Source organism: Lepisosteus platostomus, chromosome 8, assembly GCF_059453375.1.
Source record: "Lepisosteus platostomus isolate fLepPlt1 chromosome 8, fLepPlt1.hap1, whole genome shotgun sequence".
NCBI classification, from domain to species: Eukaryota; Metazoa; Chordata; class Actinopteri; order Semionotiformes; family Lepisosteidae; genus Lepisosteus; species Lepisosteus platostomus.
The window spans coordinates 14621036-14639508 of NC_142618.1; the positions used below are offsets into that span (position 1 = coordinate 14621036).

The 18473-nt window shown below is 42.2% G+C and overlaps 1 protein-coding gene across 1 annotated transcript; it reads left to right on the forward strand.

Moving 5' to 3' along the window:
- The first annotated feature begins 10682 nt into the window (after positions 1-10682).
- On the forward strand, positions 10683-18355 carry LOC148656117 (uncharacterized). The gene is made up of 6 exons (XM_088644392.1): positions 10683-12072; positions 12685-12795; positions 12928-13255; positions 13526-14433; positions 16417-17435; positions 18323-18355. Exons 1-6 carry the CDS (start codon positions 10683-10685, stop codon positions 18353-18355), a joined length of 3789 nt encoding a protein of 1262 aa, XP_088500518.1.
- Positions 18356-18473: the final 118 nt, after the last annotated feature.

The following is an 18473-nucleotide window of genomic DNA, read 5'->3' on the forward strand; positions in this document are numbered from 1 at the left end:
CAACACAAGCTCCAAGTATGAGAACCACCTTCCAAAGTACATCAGCTTCTTCAACGCCAACATCATCTCATCCAGCAAGTACGTCTCAACAATCCACTGATACGATAACCTCAATCAGCACTTCACATCCATCACCTGTAGCACCTACAGGATCTCCACCAACACCAACTTTTTCTTCAACAACAACAAGTGCAGAACCTAAAACCACAGATTCAAGTACAAGAAGTACTACAAGTACAGCATTTCCATCAACAACAACTCTCCTTCCTACTTCAACAACTATGAAAACCACATCAACTGCGCCACCAAGTACAACAACCGCTATTACAAGTACTACTCCACCTGCTACCACCACAAGAATAACTTCAACTACATCTACAAATACTCCATCTATGGAATCTGTAGCATCTCCAACCACAACAGAAGCTCCAAGTATGAAAACCACTTTCCAAAGTACATCAGCTTCTTCAACGCCAACATCATCTCATCCAGCAAATACGTCTCAACAATCCACTGATACGATAACCTCAATCAGCACTTCACATCCATCACCTGTAGTACCTACAGCATCTCCATCAACACCAAGTTTTTCTTCAACAAGAAGTGCAGTATCTCAAACCACAGATTCAAGTACAAAAGGTAGTACAAGTACAGCACTTCCATCAACAACAACTCTCCTTCCTGCCTCAACAACTATGCAAACCACATCAACTGCGCCACCAAGTACAACAACCGCTATTACAAGTACTACTCCACCTGCTACCACCACAAGAATAACTTCAACTATGTCTTCAAATGCTCCATCTATGGAATCTGTAGCATCTCCAACCACAACAGAAGCTCCAAGTATGAAAACCACTTTCCAAAGTACATTAGCTTCTTCAACGCCAACATCATCTCATCATGCAAATACGTCTCAACAATCCACTGATACGATAACCTCAATCAGCACTTCACATCCATCACCTGTAGCACCTACAGCATCTCCATCAACACCTTCTTTTTCTTCAACAACAAGTGCAGTATCTCAAACCACAGATTCAAATATAAAAGGTACTACAAGTACAGCAATTCCTTCAACAACAACTCTCCTTCCTGCCTCAACAACTATGCAAGCCACATCAACTGCGCCACCAAGTACAACAACTGCTATTACAAGTACTACTCCACCTGCTACCACCACAAGAATAACTTCAACTATGTCTTCAAATTCTCCATCTATGGAATCTGTAGCATCTCCAACCACAACACAAGCTCCAAGTATGAAAACCACTTTCCAAAGTACATCAGCTTCTTCAACGCCAACATCATCTCATCCAGCAAGTACATCTCAACAATCCACTGATACAATAACCTCAATCAGCACTTCACATCCATCACCTGTAGCACCTACAGGATCTCCATCAACACCAACTTTTTCTTCAACAACAACAAGTGCAGAACCTAAAACCACAGATTCAAGTACAAGAAGTACTACAAAAACAGCGCTTCCATCAAAAACAACTCTCCTTCCTCCTTCAACAACTATGAAAACCACATCAGGTGCAACACCAAGTACAACAACCGCTATTACAAGTACTACTCCACCTGCTACCACCACAAGAATAACTTCAACTACGTCTACAAATGCTCCATCTATGGAATCTGTAGCATCTCCAGCCACAACACAAGCTCCAAGTATGAAAACCACTTTCCAAAGTACATCAGCTTCGTCAACACCAACAACAGCTGAACCAGCAAGTACTTCTCAACAATCCACTGATATGATAACCTCAATCAGCACTTCACATCCATCACTTGTAGCACCTACAGCATCTCCATCAACACCTTCTTTTTCTTCAACAACAACAAGTGCAGTATCTCAAACCACAGATTCAAGTACAAAAGGTACTACAAGTACAGCGATTCCATCAACAACAACTCTCCTTCCTACTTCAACAACTATGAAAACCACATCAACTGCGCCACCAAGTACAACAACTGCTATTACAAGTACTACTCCACCTGCTACCACCACAAGAATAACTTCAACTACGTCTACAAATGCTCCATCTATGGAATCTGTAGCATCTCCAACCACAACACAAGCACCAAGTATGAAAACCACTTTCCAAAGTACTTCAGCTTCTTCAACGCCAACATCATCTCATCCAGCAAGTACATCTCAACAATCCACTGATACGATAACCTCAATCAGCACTTCACATCCATCACCTGTAGCACCTACAGGATCTCCATCAACACCAACTTTTTCTTCAACAACAACAAGTGCGGTACCTCAAACCATAGATTCAAGTCCAACAACGACTACAAGTACAGCGATTCCATCAACAACAACTCTCCTTCCTGCCTCAACAAGTATGCAAACCACATCAACTGCGCCACCAAGTACAACAACCGCTATTACAAGTACTACTCCACCTGCTACCACCACAAGAATAACTTCAACTACGTCTACAAATGTTCCATCTATGGAATCTGTAGCACCTCCAACCACAACACAAGCTCCAAGTATGAAAACCACTTTCCAAAGTACATCAGCTTCTTCAACGCCAACAACAGCTGAACCAGCAAGTACTTCTCAACAATCCACTGATACGATAACCTCAATCAGCACTTCACATCCATCACCTGTAGCACCTTCAGCATCTCCATCAACACCAACTTTTTCTTCAACAACAACAAGTGCGGTACCTCAAACCATAGATTCAAGTCCAACAACGACTACAAGTACAGCACTTCCGTCAACAACAACTCTCCTTCCTGCCTCAACAACTATGCAAACCACATCAACTGCGCCACCAAGTACAACAACCGCTATTACAAGTACTACTCCACCTGCTACCACCACAAGAATAAATTCAACTACGTCTACAAATACTCCATCTATGGAATCTGTAGCATCTCCAACCACAACACAAGCTCCAAGTATGAAAACCACTTTCCAAAGTACATCAGCTTCGTCAACACCAACAACAGCTGAACCAGCAAGTATATCTCAACAATCCACTGATATGATAACCTCAATCAGCACTTCACATCCATCACTTGTAGCACCTACAGCATCTCCTTCGACACCTTCTTTTTCTTCAACAACAACAAGTGCAGTATCTCAAACCACAGATTCAAGTACAAAAGGTACTACAAGTACAGCGATTCCATCAACAACAACTCTCCTTCCTACTTCAACAACTATGAAAACCACATCAACTGCACCACCAAGTACAACAACCGCTATTACAAGTACTACTCCACCTGCTACCACCACAAGAATAACTTCAACTACGTCTACAAATACTCCATCTATGGAATCTGTAGCATCTCCAACCACAACACAAGCTCAAAGTATGAGAACCACCTTCCAAAGTACATCAGCTTCTTCAACGCCAACATCATCTCATCTAGCAAGTACATCTCAACAATCCACTGATACGATAACCTCAATCAGCACTTCACATCCATCACCTGTAGCACCTACAGGATCTCCATCAACACCAACGTTTTCTTCAACAACAAGTGCAGAACCTAAAACCACAGATTCAAGTACAAGAAGTACTACAAATACAGCATTTCCATCAACAACAACTCTTCTTCCTACTTCAACAACTATGAAAACCACATCAACCTCGCCACCAAGTACAACAACCGCTATTACAAGTACTACTCCACCTGCTACCACCACAAGAATAACTTCAACTACGTCTACAAATGCTCCATCTATGGAATCTCTAGCATCTCCAACCACAACAGAAGCTCCAAGTATGAAAACCACTTTCCAAAGTACATCAGCTTCTTCAACGCCAACATCATCTCATCCAGCAAGTACGTCTCAACAATCCACTGATACGATAACCTCAATAAGCACTTCACATCCATCACTTGTAGCACCTACAGCATCTCCATCAACACCTTCTTTTTCTTCATCAACAACAAGTGCAGTATCTCAAACCACAGATTCAAGTACAAAAGGTACTACAAGTACAGCGATTCCATCAACAACAACTCTCCTTCCTACTTCAACAACTATGAAAACCACATCAACTGCACCACCAAGTACAACAACCGCTATTACAAGTACTACTCCACCTGCTACCACCACAAGAATAACTTCAACTATGTCTTCAAATGCTCCATCTATGGAATCTGTAGCATCTCCAACCACAACACAAGCTCCAAGTATGAAAACCACTTTCCAAAGTACATCAGCTTCTTCAAGGCCAACATCATCTCATCCAGCAAGTACATCTCAACAATCCACTGATACGATAACCTCAATCAGCACTTCACATCCATCACCTGTAGCACCTACAGGATCTCCATCAAGACCAACTTTTTCTTCAACAACAACAAGTGCGGTACCTCAAACCATAGATTCAAGTCCAACAACGACTACAAGTACAGCACTTCCGTCAACAACAACTCTCCTTTCTGCCTCAACAACTATGCAAACCACATCAACTGCGCCACCAAGTACAACAACCGCTATTACAAGTACTACTCCACCTGCTACCACCACAAGAATAAATTCAACTACGTCTACAAATACTCCATCTATGGAATCTGTAGCATCTCCAACCACAACACAAGCTCCAAGTATGAAAACCACTTTCCACAGTACATCAGCTTCATCAACACCAACAACAGCTGAACCAGCAAGTACTTCTCAACAATCCTCTGATATGATAACCTCAATCAGCACTTCATATCCATTACTTGTAGCACCTACAGCATCTCCATCAACACCTTCTTTTTCTTCAACAACAACAAGTGCAGTATCTCAAACCACAGATTCTAGTACAAAAGGTACTACAAGTACAGCGATTCCATCAACAACAACTCTCCTTCCTATTTCAACAACTATGAAAACCACATCAACTGCACCACCAAGTACAACAACCGCTATTACAAGTACTACTCCACCTGCTACCACCACAAGAATAACTTCAACTATGTCTTCAAATGCTCCATCTATGGAATCTGTAGCATCTCCAGCCACAACACAAGCTCCAAGTATGAAAACCACTTTCCAAAGTACATCAGCTTCTTCAACGCCAATATCATCTCATCCAGCAAGTACGTCTCAACAATCCACTGATACGATAACCTCAATCAGCACTTCACATCCATCACCTGTAGCACCTACAGGATCTCCATCAACACCAACTTTTTCTTCAACAACAACAAGTGCAGAACCTAAAACCACAGATTCAAGTACAAGAAGTACTACAAAAACAGCGCTTCCATCAAAAACAACTCTCCTTCCTCCTTCAACAACTATGAAAACCACATCAACTGCACCACCAAGTACAACAACCACTATTACAAGTACTACTCCACCTGCTACCACCACAAGAATAACTTCAACTATGTCTTCAAATGCTCCATCTATGGAATCTGTAGCATCTCCAACCACAACACAGGCTCCAAGTATGAAAACCACTTTCCAAACTACATCACCTTCTTCAACGCCAACATCATCTCATCCAGCAAGTACATCTCAACAATCCACTGATACGATAACCTCAATCAGCACTTCACATCCATCACCTGTAGCACCTTCAGCATCTCCATCAACACCAACTTTTTCTTCAACAACAACTAGTGCGGTACCTCAAACCACAGATTCAAGTGTAAAAGGTACTACAAGTACAGGGATTCCATCAACAACAACTCTCCTTCCTAATTCAACAACTATGAAAACCACATCAACTGCGCCACCAAGTACAACAACCGCTATTACAAGTACTACTCCACCTGCTACCACCACAAGAACAACTATGTCTTCAAATGTTCCATCTATGGAATCTGTAGCATCTCCAACCACAACACAAGCTTCAAGTATGAAAACCTCTTTCCAAAGTACATCAGCTTCGTCAACACCAACAACAGCTGAACCAGCAAGTGCTTCTCAACAATCCACTGATATGATAACCTCAATCAGCACTTCACATCCATCACCTGTAGCACCTTCAGCATCTCCATCAACACCAACTTTTTCTTCAACAACAACTAGTGCGGTACCTCAAACCACAGATTCAAGTCCAACAACGACTACAAGTACAGCACTTCCATCAACAACAACTCTCCAACCTGCCTCAACAACTATGAAAACCACATCAACTGCGCCACCAAGTACAACAACCGCTATTACAAGTACTACTCCACCTGCTACCACCACAAGAACAACTATGTCTTCAAATGCTCCATCTATGGAATCTGTAGCATCTCCAACCACAACACAAGCTTCAATTATGAAAACCACTTTCCAAAGTACATCAGCTTCTTCAACGCCAACATCATCTCAACCAGCAAGTACGTCTCAACAAACCACTGATACGATAACCTCAATCAGCACTTCACATCCATCACCTGTAGCACCTTCAGCATCTCCATCAACACCAACTTTTTCTTCAACAAAAACAAGTGCAGAACCTAAAACCACAGATTCAAGTCCAACAACGACTACAAGTACAGCGATTCCATCAAGAACAACTCTCCTTCCTGCCTCAACAAGTATGCAAACCACATCAACTGCGCCACCAAGTACAACAACCGCTATTACAAGTACTACTCCACCTGCTACCACCACAAGAATAACTTCAACTACGTCTACAAATGTTCCATCTATGGAATCTGTAGCACCTCCAACCACAACACAAGCTCCAAGTATGAAAACCACTTTCCAAAGTACATCAGCTTCTTCAACGCCAACAACAGCTGAACCAGCAAGTACTTCTCAACAATCCACTGATACGATAACCTCAATCAGCACTTCACATCCATCACCTGTAGCACCTTCAGCATCTCCATCAACACCAACTTTTTCTTCAACAACAACAAGTGCGGTACCTCAAACCATAGATTCAAGTCCCACAACGACTACAAGTACAGCACTTCCGTCAACAACAACTCTCCTTCCTGCCTCAACAACTATGCAAACCACATCAACTGCGCCACCAAGTACAACAACCGCTATTACAAGTACTACTCCACCTGCTACCACCACAAGAATAAATTCAACTACGTCTACAAATACTCCATCTATGGAATCTGTAGCATCTCCAACCACAACACAAGCTCCAAGTATGAAAACCACTTTCCAAAGTACATCAGCTTCGTCAACACCAACAACAGCTGAACCAGCAAGTATATCTCAACAATCCACTGATATGATAACCTCAATCAGCACTTCACATCCATCACTTGTAGCACCTACAGCATCTCCTTCGACACCTTCTTTTTCTTCAACAACAACAAGTGCAGTATCTCAAACCACAGATTCAAGTACAAAAGGTACTACAAGTACAGCGATTCCATCAACAACAACTCTCCTTCCTACTTCAACAACTATGAAAACCACATCAACTGCACCACCAAGTACAACAACCGCTATTACAAGTACTACTCCACCTGCTACCACCACAAGAATAACTTCAACTACGTCTACAAATGCTCCATCTATGGAATCTGTAGCATCTCCAACCACAACAGAAGCTCCAAGTATGAGAACCACCTTCCAAAGTACATCAGCTTCTTCAACGCCAACATCATCTCATCTAGCAAGTACATCTCAACAATCCACTGATACGATAACCTCAATCAGCACTTCACATCCATCACCTGTAGCACCTACAGGATCTCCATCAACACCAACGTTTTCTTCAACAACAAGTGCAGAACCTAAAACCACAGATTCAAGTACAAGAAGTACTACAAATACAGCATTTCCATCAACAACAACTCTTCTTCCTACTTCAACAACTATGAAAACCACATCAACCTCGCCACCAAGTACAACAACCGCTATTACAAGTACTACTCCACCTGCTACCACCACAAGAATAACTTCAACTACGTCTACAAATGCTCCATCTATGGAATCTCTAGCATCTCCAACCACAACAGAAGCTCCAATTATGAAAACCACTTTCAAAAGTACATCAGCTTCTTCAAGGCCAACATCATCTCATCCAGCAAGTACATCTCAACAATCCACTGATACGATAACCTCAATCAGCACTTCACATCCATCACCTGTAGCACCTACAGGATCTCCATCAACACCAACGTTTTCTTCAACAACAACAAGTGCGGTACCTCAAACCATAGATTCAAGTCCAACAACGACTACAAGTACAGCACTTCCGTCAACAACAACTCTCCTTCCTGCCTCAACAACTATGCAAACCACATCAACTGCGCCACCAAGTACAACAACCGCTATTACAAGTACTACTCCACCTGCTACCACCACAAGAATAACTTCAACTACGTCTACAAATACTCCATCTATGGAATCTGTAGCATCTCCAACCACAACACAAGCTCAAAGTATGAAAACCACTTTCCAAAGTACATCAGCTTCGTCAACACCAACAACAGCTGAACCAGCAAGTACTTCTCAACAATCCACTGAGATGATAACCTCAATCAGCACTTCACATCCATCACTTGTAACACCTACAGCATCTCCATCAACACCTTCTTTTTCTTCAACAACAACAAGTGCAGTATCTCAAACCACAGATTCAAGTACAAAAGGTACTACAAGTACAGCTATTCCATCAACAACAACTCTCCTTCCTACTTCAACAACTATGAAAACCACATCAACTGCACCACCAAGTACAACAACCGCTATTACAAGTACTACTCCACCTGCTACCACCACAAGAATAACTTCAACTACGTCTACAAATACTCCATCTATGGAATCTGTAGCATCTCCAACCACAACACAAGCTCCAAGTATGAGAACCACCTTCCAAAGTACATCAGCTTCTTCAACGCCAACATCATCTCATCTAGCAAGTACGTCTCAACAATCCACTGATACGATAACCTCAATCAGCACTTCACATCCATCACCTGTAGCACCTACAGGATCTCCATCAACACCAACTTTTTCTTCAACAACAACAAGTGCAGAACCTAAAACCACAGATTCAAGTACAAGAAGTACTACAAATACAGCATTTCCATCAACAACAACTCTCCTTCCTACTTCAACAACTATGAAAACCACATCAACCTCGCCACCAAGTACAACAACCGCTATTACAAGTACTACTCCACCTGCTACCACCACAAGAATAACTTCAACTACGTCTACAAATGCTCCATCTATGGAATCTCTAGCATCTCCAACCACAACAGAAGCTCCAAGTATGAAAACCACTTTCCAAAGTACATCAGCTTCTTCAACGCCAACATCATCTCATCCAGCAAGTACGTCTCAACAATCCACTGATACGATAACCTCAATTAGCACTTCACATCCATCACTTGTAGCACCTACAGCATCTCCATCAACACCTTCTTTTTCTTCATCAACAACAAGTGCAGTATCTCAAACCACAGATTCAAGTACAAAAGGTACTACAAGTACAGCGATTCCATCAACAACAACTCTCCTTCCTACTTCAACAACTATGAAAACCACATCAACTGCACCACCAAGTACAACAACCGCTATTACAAGTACTACTCCACCTGCTACCACCACAAGAATAACTTCAACTATGTCTTCAAATGCTCCATCTATGGAATCTGTAGCATCTCCAACCACAACACAAGCTCCAAGTATGAAAACCACTTTCCAAAGTACATCAGCTTCTTCAAGGCCAACATCATCTCATCCAGCAAGTACATCTCAACAATCCACTGATACGATAACCTCAATCAGCACTTCACATCCATCACCTGTAGCACCTACAGGATCTCCATCAAGACCAACTTTTTCTTCAACAACAACAAGTGCGGTACCTCAAACCATAGATTCAAGTCCAACAACGACTACAAGTACAGCACTTCCGTCAACAACAACTCTCCTTTCTGCCTCAACAACTATGCAAACCACATCAACTGCGCCACCAAGTACAACAACCGCTATTACAAGTACTACTCCACCTGCTACCACCACAAGAATAAATTCAACTACGTCTACAAATACTCCATCTATGGAATCTGTAGCATCTCCAACCACAACACAAGCTCCAAGTATGAAAACCACTTTCCACAGTACATCAGCTTCGTCAACACCAACAACAGCTGAACCAGCAAGTACTTCTCAACAATCCTCTGATATGATAACCTCAATCAGCACTTCATATCCATTACTTGTAGCACCTACAGCATCTCCATCAACACCTTCTTTTTCTTCAACAACAACAAGTGCAGTATCTCAAACCACAGATTCTAGTACAAAAGGTACTACAAGTACAGCGATTCCATCAACAACAACTCTCCTTCCTATTTCAACAACTATGAAAACCACATCAACTGCACCACCAAGTACAACAACCGCTATTACAAGTACTACTCCACCTGCTACCACCACAAGAATAACTTCAACTATGTCTTCAAATGCTCCATCTATGGAATCTGTAGCATCTCCAGTCACAACACAAGCTCCAAGTATGAAAACCACTTTCCAAAGTACATCAGCTTCTTCAACGCCAATATCATCTCATCCAGCAAGTACGTCTCAACAATCCACTGATACGATAACCTCAATCAGCACTTCACATCCATCACCTGTAGCACCTACAGGATCTCCATCAACACCAACTTTTTCTTCAACAACAACAAGTGCAGAACCTAAAACCACAGATTCAAGTACAAGAAGTACTACAAAAACAGCGCTTCCATCAAAAACAACTCTCCTTCCTCCTTCAACAACTATGAAAACCACATCAACTGCACCACCAAGTACAACAACCACTATTACAAGTACTACTCCACCTGCTACCACCACAAGAATAACTTCAACTATGTCTTCAAATGCTCCATCTATGGAATCTGTAGCATCTCCAACCACAACACAAGCTCCAAGTATGAAAACCACTTTCCAAACTACATCAGCTTCTTCAACGCCAACATCATCTCATCCAGCAAGTACATCTCAACAATCCACTGATACGATAACCTCAATCAGCACTTCACATCCATCACCTGTAGCACCTTCAGCATCTCCATCAACACCAACTTTTTCTTCAACAACAACTAGTGCGGTACCTCAAACCACAGATTCAAGTGTAAAAGGTACTACAAGTACAGGGATTCCATCAACAACAACTCTCCTTCCTAATTCAACAACTATGAAAACCACATCAACTGCGCCACCAAGTACAACAACCGCTATTACAAGTACTACTCCACCTGCTACCACCACAAGAACAACTATGTCTTCAAATGTTCCATCTATGGAATCTGTAGCATCTCCAACCACAACACAAGCTTCAAGTATGAAAACCTCTTTCCAAAGTACATCAGCTTCGTCAACACCAACAACAGCTGAACCAGCAAGTGCTTCTCAACAATCCACTGATATGATAACCTCAATCAGCACTTCACATCCATCACCTGTAGCACCTTCAGCATCTCCATCAACACCAACTTTTTCTTCAACAACAACTAGTGCGGTACCTCAAACCACAGATTCAAGTCCAACAACGACTACAAGTACAGCACTTCCATCAACAACAACTCTCCAACCTGCCTCAACAACTATGAAAACCACATCAACTGCGCCACCAAGTACAACAACCGCTATTACAAGTACTACTCCACCTGCTACCACCACAAGAACAACTATGTCTTCAAATGCTCCATCTATGGAATCTGTAGCATCTCCAACCACAACACAAGCTTCAAGTATGAAAACCACTTTCCAAAGTACATCAGCTTCTTCAACGCCAACATCATCTCAACCAGCAAGTACGTCTCAACAAACCACTGATACGATAACCTCAATCAGCACTTCACATCCATCACCTGTAGCACCTTCAGCATCTCCATCAACACCAACTTTTTCTTCAACAACAACAAGTGCAGAACCTAAAACCACAGATTCAAGTCCAACAACGACTACAAGTACAGCGATTCCATCAACAACAACTCTCCTTCCTGCCTCAACAAGTATGCAAACCACATCAACTGCGCCACCAAGTACAACAACCGCTATTACAAGTACTACTCCACCTGCTACCACCACAAGAATAACTTCAACTACGTCTACAAATGTTCCATCTATGGAATCTGTAGCACCTCCAACCACAACCCAAGCTCCAAGTATGAAAACCACTTTCCAAAGTACATCAGCTTCTTCAACGCCAACAACAGCTGAACCAGCAAGTACTTCTCAACAATCCACTGATACGATAACCTCAATCAGCACTTCACATCCATCACCTGTAGCACCTTCAGCATCTCCATCAACACCAACTTTTTCTTCAACAACAACAAGTGCGGTACCTCAAACCATAGATTCAAGTCCAACAACGACTACAAGTACAGCACTTCCGTCAACAACAACTCTCCTTCCTGCCTCAACAACTATGCAAACCACATCAACTGCGCCACCAAGTACAACAACCGCTATTACAAGTACTACTCCACCTGCTACCACCACAAGAATAAATTCAACTACGTCTACAAATACTCCATCTATGGAATCTGTAGCATCTCCAACCACAACACAAGCTCCAAGTATGAAAACCACTTTCCAAAGTACATCAGCTTCGTCAACACCAACAACAGCTGAACCAGCAAGTATATCTCAACAATCCACTGATATGATAACCTCAATCAGCACTTCACATCCATCACTTGTAGCACCTACAGCATCTCCTTCGACACCTTCTTTTTCTTCAACAACAACAAGTGCAGTATCTCAAACCACAGATTCAAGTACAAATGGTACAGCGATTCCATCAACAACAACTCTCCTTCCTACTTCAACAACTATGAAAACCACATCAACTGCACCACCAAGTACAACAACCGCTATTACAAGTACTACTCCACCTGCTACCACCACAAGAATAACTTCAACTATGTCTTCAAATGCTCCATCTATGCAATCTGTAGCATCTCCAACCACAACACAAGCTCCAAGTATGAGAACCACCTTCCAAAGTACATCAGCTTCTTCAACGTCAACATCATCTCATCCAGCAAGTACGTCTCAACAATCCACTGATACGATAACCTCAATCAGCACTTCACATCCATCACCTGTAGCACCTGCAGGATCTCCATCAACACCAACTTTTTCTTCAACAACAACAAGTGCAGAACCTAAAACCACAGATTCAAGTACAAGAAGTACTACAAATACAGCGTTTCCATCAACAACAACTCTCCTTCCTACTTCAACAACTATGAAAACCACATCAACTGCGCCACCAAGTACAACAACCGCTATTACAAGTACTACTCCACCTGCTACCACCACAAGAATAACTTCAACTACGTCTACAAATGCTCCATCTATGGAATCTGTAGCACCTCCAACCACAACAGAAGCTCCAAGTATGAAAACCACTTTCCAAAGTACATCAGCTTCTTCAACGCCAACATCATCTCATCCAGCAAATACGTCTCAACAATCCACTGATACGATAACCTCAATCAGCACTTCACATCCATCACCTGTAGCACCTACAGCATCTCCATCAACACCAAGTTTTTCTTCAACAACAAGTGCAGTATCTCAAACCACAGATTCAAGTACAAAAGGTAGTACAAGTACAGCACTTCCATCAACAACAACTCTCCTTCCTGCCTCAACAACTATGCAAACCACATCAACTGCGCCACCAAGTACAACAACCGCTATTACAAGTACTACTCCACCTGCTACCACCACAAGAACAACTATGTCTTCAAATGCTCCATCTATGGAATCTGTAGCATCTCCAACCACAACACAAGCTTCAAGTATGAAAACCACTTTCCAAAGTATATCAGCTTCTTCAACGCCAACATCATCTCAACCAGCAAGTACGTCTCAACAAACCACTGATACGATAACCTCAATCAGCACTTCACATCCATCACCTGTAGCACCTTCAGCATCTCCATCAACACCAACTTTTTCTTCAACAACAACAAGTGCAGAACCTAAAACCACAGATTCAAGTCCAACAACGACTACAAGTACAGCGATTCCATCAACAACAACTCTCCTTCCTGCCTCAACAAGTATGCAAACCACATCAACTGCGCCACCAAGTACAACAACCGCTATTACAAGTACTACTCCACCTGCTACCACCACAAGAATAACTTCAACTACGTCTACAAATGTTCCATCTATGGAATCTGTAGCACCTCCAACCACAACACAAGCTCCAAGTATGAAAACCACTTTCCAAAGTACATCAGCTTCTTCAACGCCAACAACAGCTGAACCAGCAAGTACTTCTCAACAATCCACTGATACGATAACCTCAATCAGCACTTCACATCCATCACCTGTAGCACCTTCAGCATCTCCATCAACACCAACTTTTTCTTCAACAACAACAAGTGCGGTACCTCAAACCATAGATTCAAGTCCAACAACGACTACAAGTACAGCACTTCCGTCAACAACAACTCTCCTTCCTGCCTCAACAACTATGCAAACCACATCAACTGCGCCACCAAGTACAACAACCGCTATTACAAGTACTACTCCACCTGCTACCACCACAAGAATAAATTCAACTACGTCTACAAATACTCCATCTATGGAATCTGTAGCATCTCCAACCACAACACAAGCTCCAAGTATGAAAACCACTTTCCAAAGTACATCAGCTTCGTCAACACCAACAACAGCTGAACCAGCAAGTACTTCTCAACAATCCACTGAGATGATAACCTCAATCAGCACTTCACATCCATCACTTGTAGCACCTACAGCATCTCCATCAACACCTTCTTTTTCTTCAACAACAACAAGTGCAGTATCTCAAACCACAGATTCAAGTACAAAAGGTACTACAAGTACAGCGATTCCATCAACAACAACTCTCCTTCCTACTTCAACAACTATGAAAACCACATCAACTGCACCACCAAGTACAACAACCGCTATTACAAGTACTACTCCACCTGCTACCACCACAAGAATAACTTCAACTACGTCTACAAATGCTCCATCTATGGAATCTGTAGCATCTCCAACCACAACAGAAGCTCCAAGTATGAGAACCACCTTCCAAAGTACATCAGCTTCTTCAACGCCAACATCATCTCATCTAGCAAGTACATCTCAACAATCCACTGATACGATAACCTCAATCAGCACTTCACATCCATCACCTGTAGCACCTACAGGATCTCCATCAACACCAACGTTTTCTTCAACAACAAGTGCAGAACCTAAAACCACAGATTCAAGTACAAGAAGTACTACAAATACAGCATTTCCATCAACAACAACTCTCCTTCCTACTTCAACAACTATGAAAACCACATCAACTTCGCCACCAAGTACAACAACCGCTATTACAAGTACTACTCCACCTGCTACCACCACAAGAATAACTTCAACTACGTCTACAAATGCTCCATCTATGGAATCTCTAGCATCTCCAACCACAACAGAAGCTCCAATTATGAAAACCACTTTCAAAAGTACATCAGCTTCTTCAAGGCCAACATCATCTCATCCAGCAAGTACATCTCAACAATCCACTGATACGATAACCTCAATCAGCACTTCACATCCATCACCTGTAGCACCTACAGGATCTCCATCAACACCAACGTTTTCTTCAACAACAACAAGTGCGGTACCTCAAACCATAGATTCAAGTCCAACAACGACTACAAGTACAGCACTTCCGTCAACAACAACTCTCTTTCCTGCCTCAACAACTATGCAAACCACATCAACTGCGCCACCAAGTACAACAACCGCTATTACAAGTACTACTCCACCTGCTACCACCACAAGAATAACTTCAACTACGTCTACAAATACTCCATCTATGGAATCTGTAGCATCTCCAACCACAACACAAGCTCAAAGTATGAAAACCACTTTCCAAAGTACATCAGCTTCGTCAACACCAACAACAGCTGAACCAGCAAGTACTTCTCAACAATCCACTGAGATGATAACCTCAATCAGCACTTCACATCCATCACTTGTAACACCTACAGCATCTCCATCAACACCTTCTTTTTCTTCAACAACAACAAGTGCAGTATCTCAAACCACAGATTCAAGTACAAAAGGTACTACAAGTACAGCTATTCCATCAACAACAACTCTCCTTCCTACTTCAACAACTATGAAAACCACATCAACTGCACCACCAAGTACAACAACCGCTATTACAAGTACTACTCCACCTGCTACCACCACAAGAATAACTTCAACTATGTCTTCAAATGCTCCATCTATGGAATCTGTAGCATCTCCAGCCACAACACAAGCTCCAAGTATGAAAACCACTTTCCAAAGTACATCAGCTTCTTCAACGCCAATATCATCTCATCCAGCAAGTACGTCTCAACAATCCACTGATACGATAACCTCAATCAGCACTTCACATCCATCACCTGTAGCACCTACAGGATCTCCATCAACACCAACTTTTTCTTCAACAACAACAAGTGCAGAACCTAAAACCACAGATTCAAGTACAAGAAGTACTACAAAAACAGCGCTTCCATCAAAAACAACTCTCCTTCCTCCTTCAACAACTATGAAAACCACATCAACTGCACCACCAAGTACAACAACCACTATTACAAGTACTACTCCACCTGCTACCACCACAAGAATAACTTCAACTATGTCTTCAAATGCTCCATCTATGGAATCTGTAGCATCTCCAACCACAACACAAGCTCCAAGTATGAAAACCACTTTCCAAACTACATCAGCTTCTTCAACGCCAACATCATCTCATCCAGCAAGTACATCTCAACAATCCACTGATACGATAACCTCAATCAGCACTTCACATCCATCACCTGTAGCACCTTCAGCATCTCCATCAACACCAACTTTTTCTTCAACAACAACTAGTGCGGTACCTCAAACCACAGATTCAAGTGTAAAAGGTACTACAAGTACAGGGATTCCATCAACAACAACTCTCCTTCCTAATTCAACAACTATGAAAACCACATCAACTGCGCCACCAAGTACAACAACGGCTATTACAAGTACTACTCCACCTGCTACCACCACAAGAACAACTATGTCTTCAAATGCTCCATCTATGGAATCTGTAGCATCTCCAACCACAACACAAGCTTCAAGTATGAAAACCACTTTCCAAAGTACATCAGCTTCTTCAACGCCAACATCATCTCAACCAGCAAGTACGTCTCAACAAACCACTGATACGATAACCTCAATCAGCACTTCACATCCATCACCTGTAGCACCTTCAGCATCTCCATCAACACCAACTTTTTCTTCAACAACAACAAGTGCGGTACCTCAAACCATAGATTCAAGTCCAACAACGACTACAAGTACAGCGATTCCATCAACAACAACTCTCCTTCCTGCCTCAACAAGTATGCAAACCACATCAACTGCGCCACCAAGTACAACAACCGCTATTACAAGTACTACTCCACCTGCTACCACCACAAGAATAACTTCAACTACGTCTACAAATGTTCCATCTATGGAATCTGTAGCACCTCCAACCACAACCCAAGCTCCAAGTATGAAAACCACTTTCCAAAGTACATCAGCTTCTTCAACGCCAACAACAGCTGAACCAGCAAGTACTTCTCAACAATCCACTGATACGATAACCTCAATCAGCACTTCACATCCATCACCTGTAGCACCTTCAGCATCTCCATCAACACCAACTTTTTCTTCAACAACAACAAGTGCGGTACCTCAAACCATAGATTCAAGTCCAACAACGACTACAAGTACAGCACTTCCGTCAACAACAACTCTCCTTCCTGCCTCAACAACTATGCAAACCACATCAACTGCGCCACCAAGTACAACAACTGCTATTACAAGTACTACTCCACCTGCTACCACCACAAGAATAACTTCAACTATGTCTTCAAATGCTCCATCTATGGAATCTGTAGCATCTCCAACCACAACACAAGCTCCAAGTATGAAAACCACTTTCCAAAGTACATCAGCTTCTTCAAGGCCAACATCATCTCATCCAGCAAGTACATCTCAACAATCCACTGATACGATAACCTCAATCAGCACTTCACATCCATCACCTGTAGCACCTACAGGATCTCCATCAAGACCAACTTTTTCTTCAACAACAACAAGTGCGGTACCTCAAACCATAGATTCAAGTCCAACAACGACTACAAGTACAGCACTTCCGTCAACAACAACTCTCCTTTCTGCCTCAACAACTATGCAAACCACATCAACTGCGCCACCAAGTACAACAACCGCTATTACAAGTACTACTCCACCTGCTACCACCACAAGAATAAATTCAACTACGTCTACAAATACTCCATCTATGGAATCTGTAGCATCTCCAACCACAACACAAGCTCCAAGTATGAAAACCACTTTCCACAGTACATCAGCTTCGTCAACACCAACAACAGCTGAACCAGCAAGTACTTCTCAACAATCCTCTGATATGATAACCTCAATCAGCACTTCATATCCATTACTTGTAGCACCTACAGCATCTCCATCAACACCTTCTTTTTCTTCAACAACAACA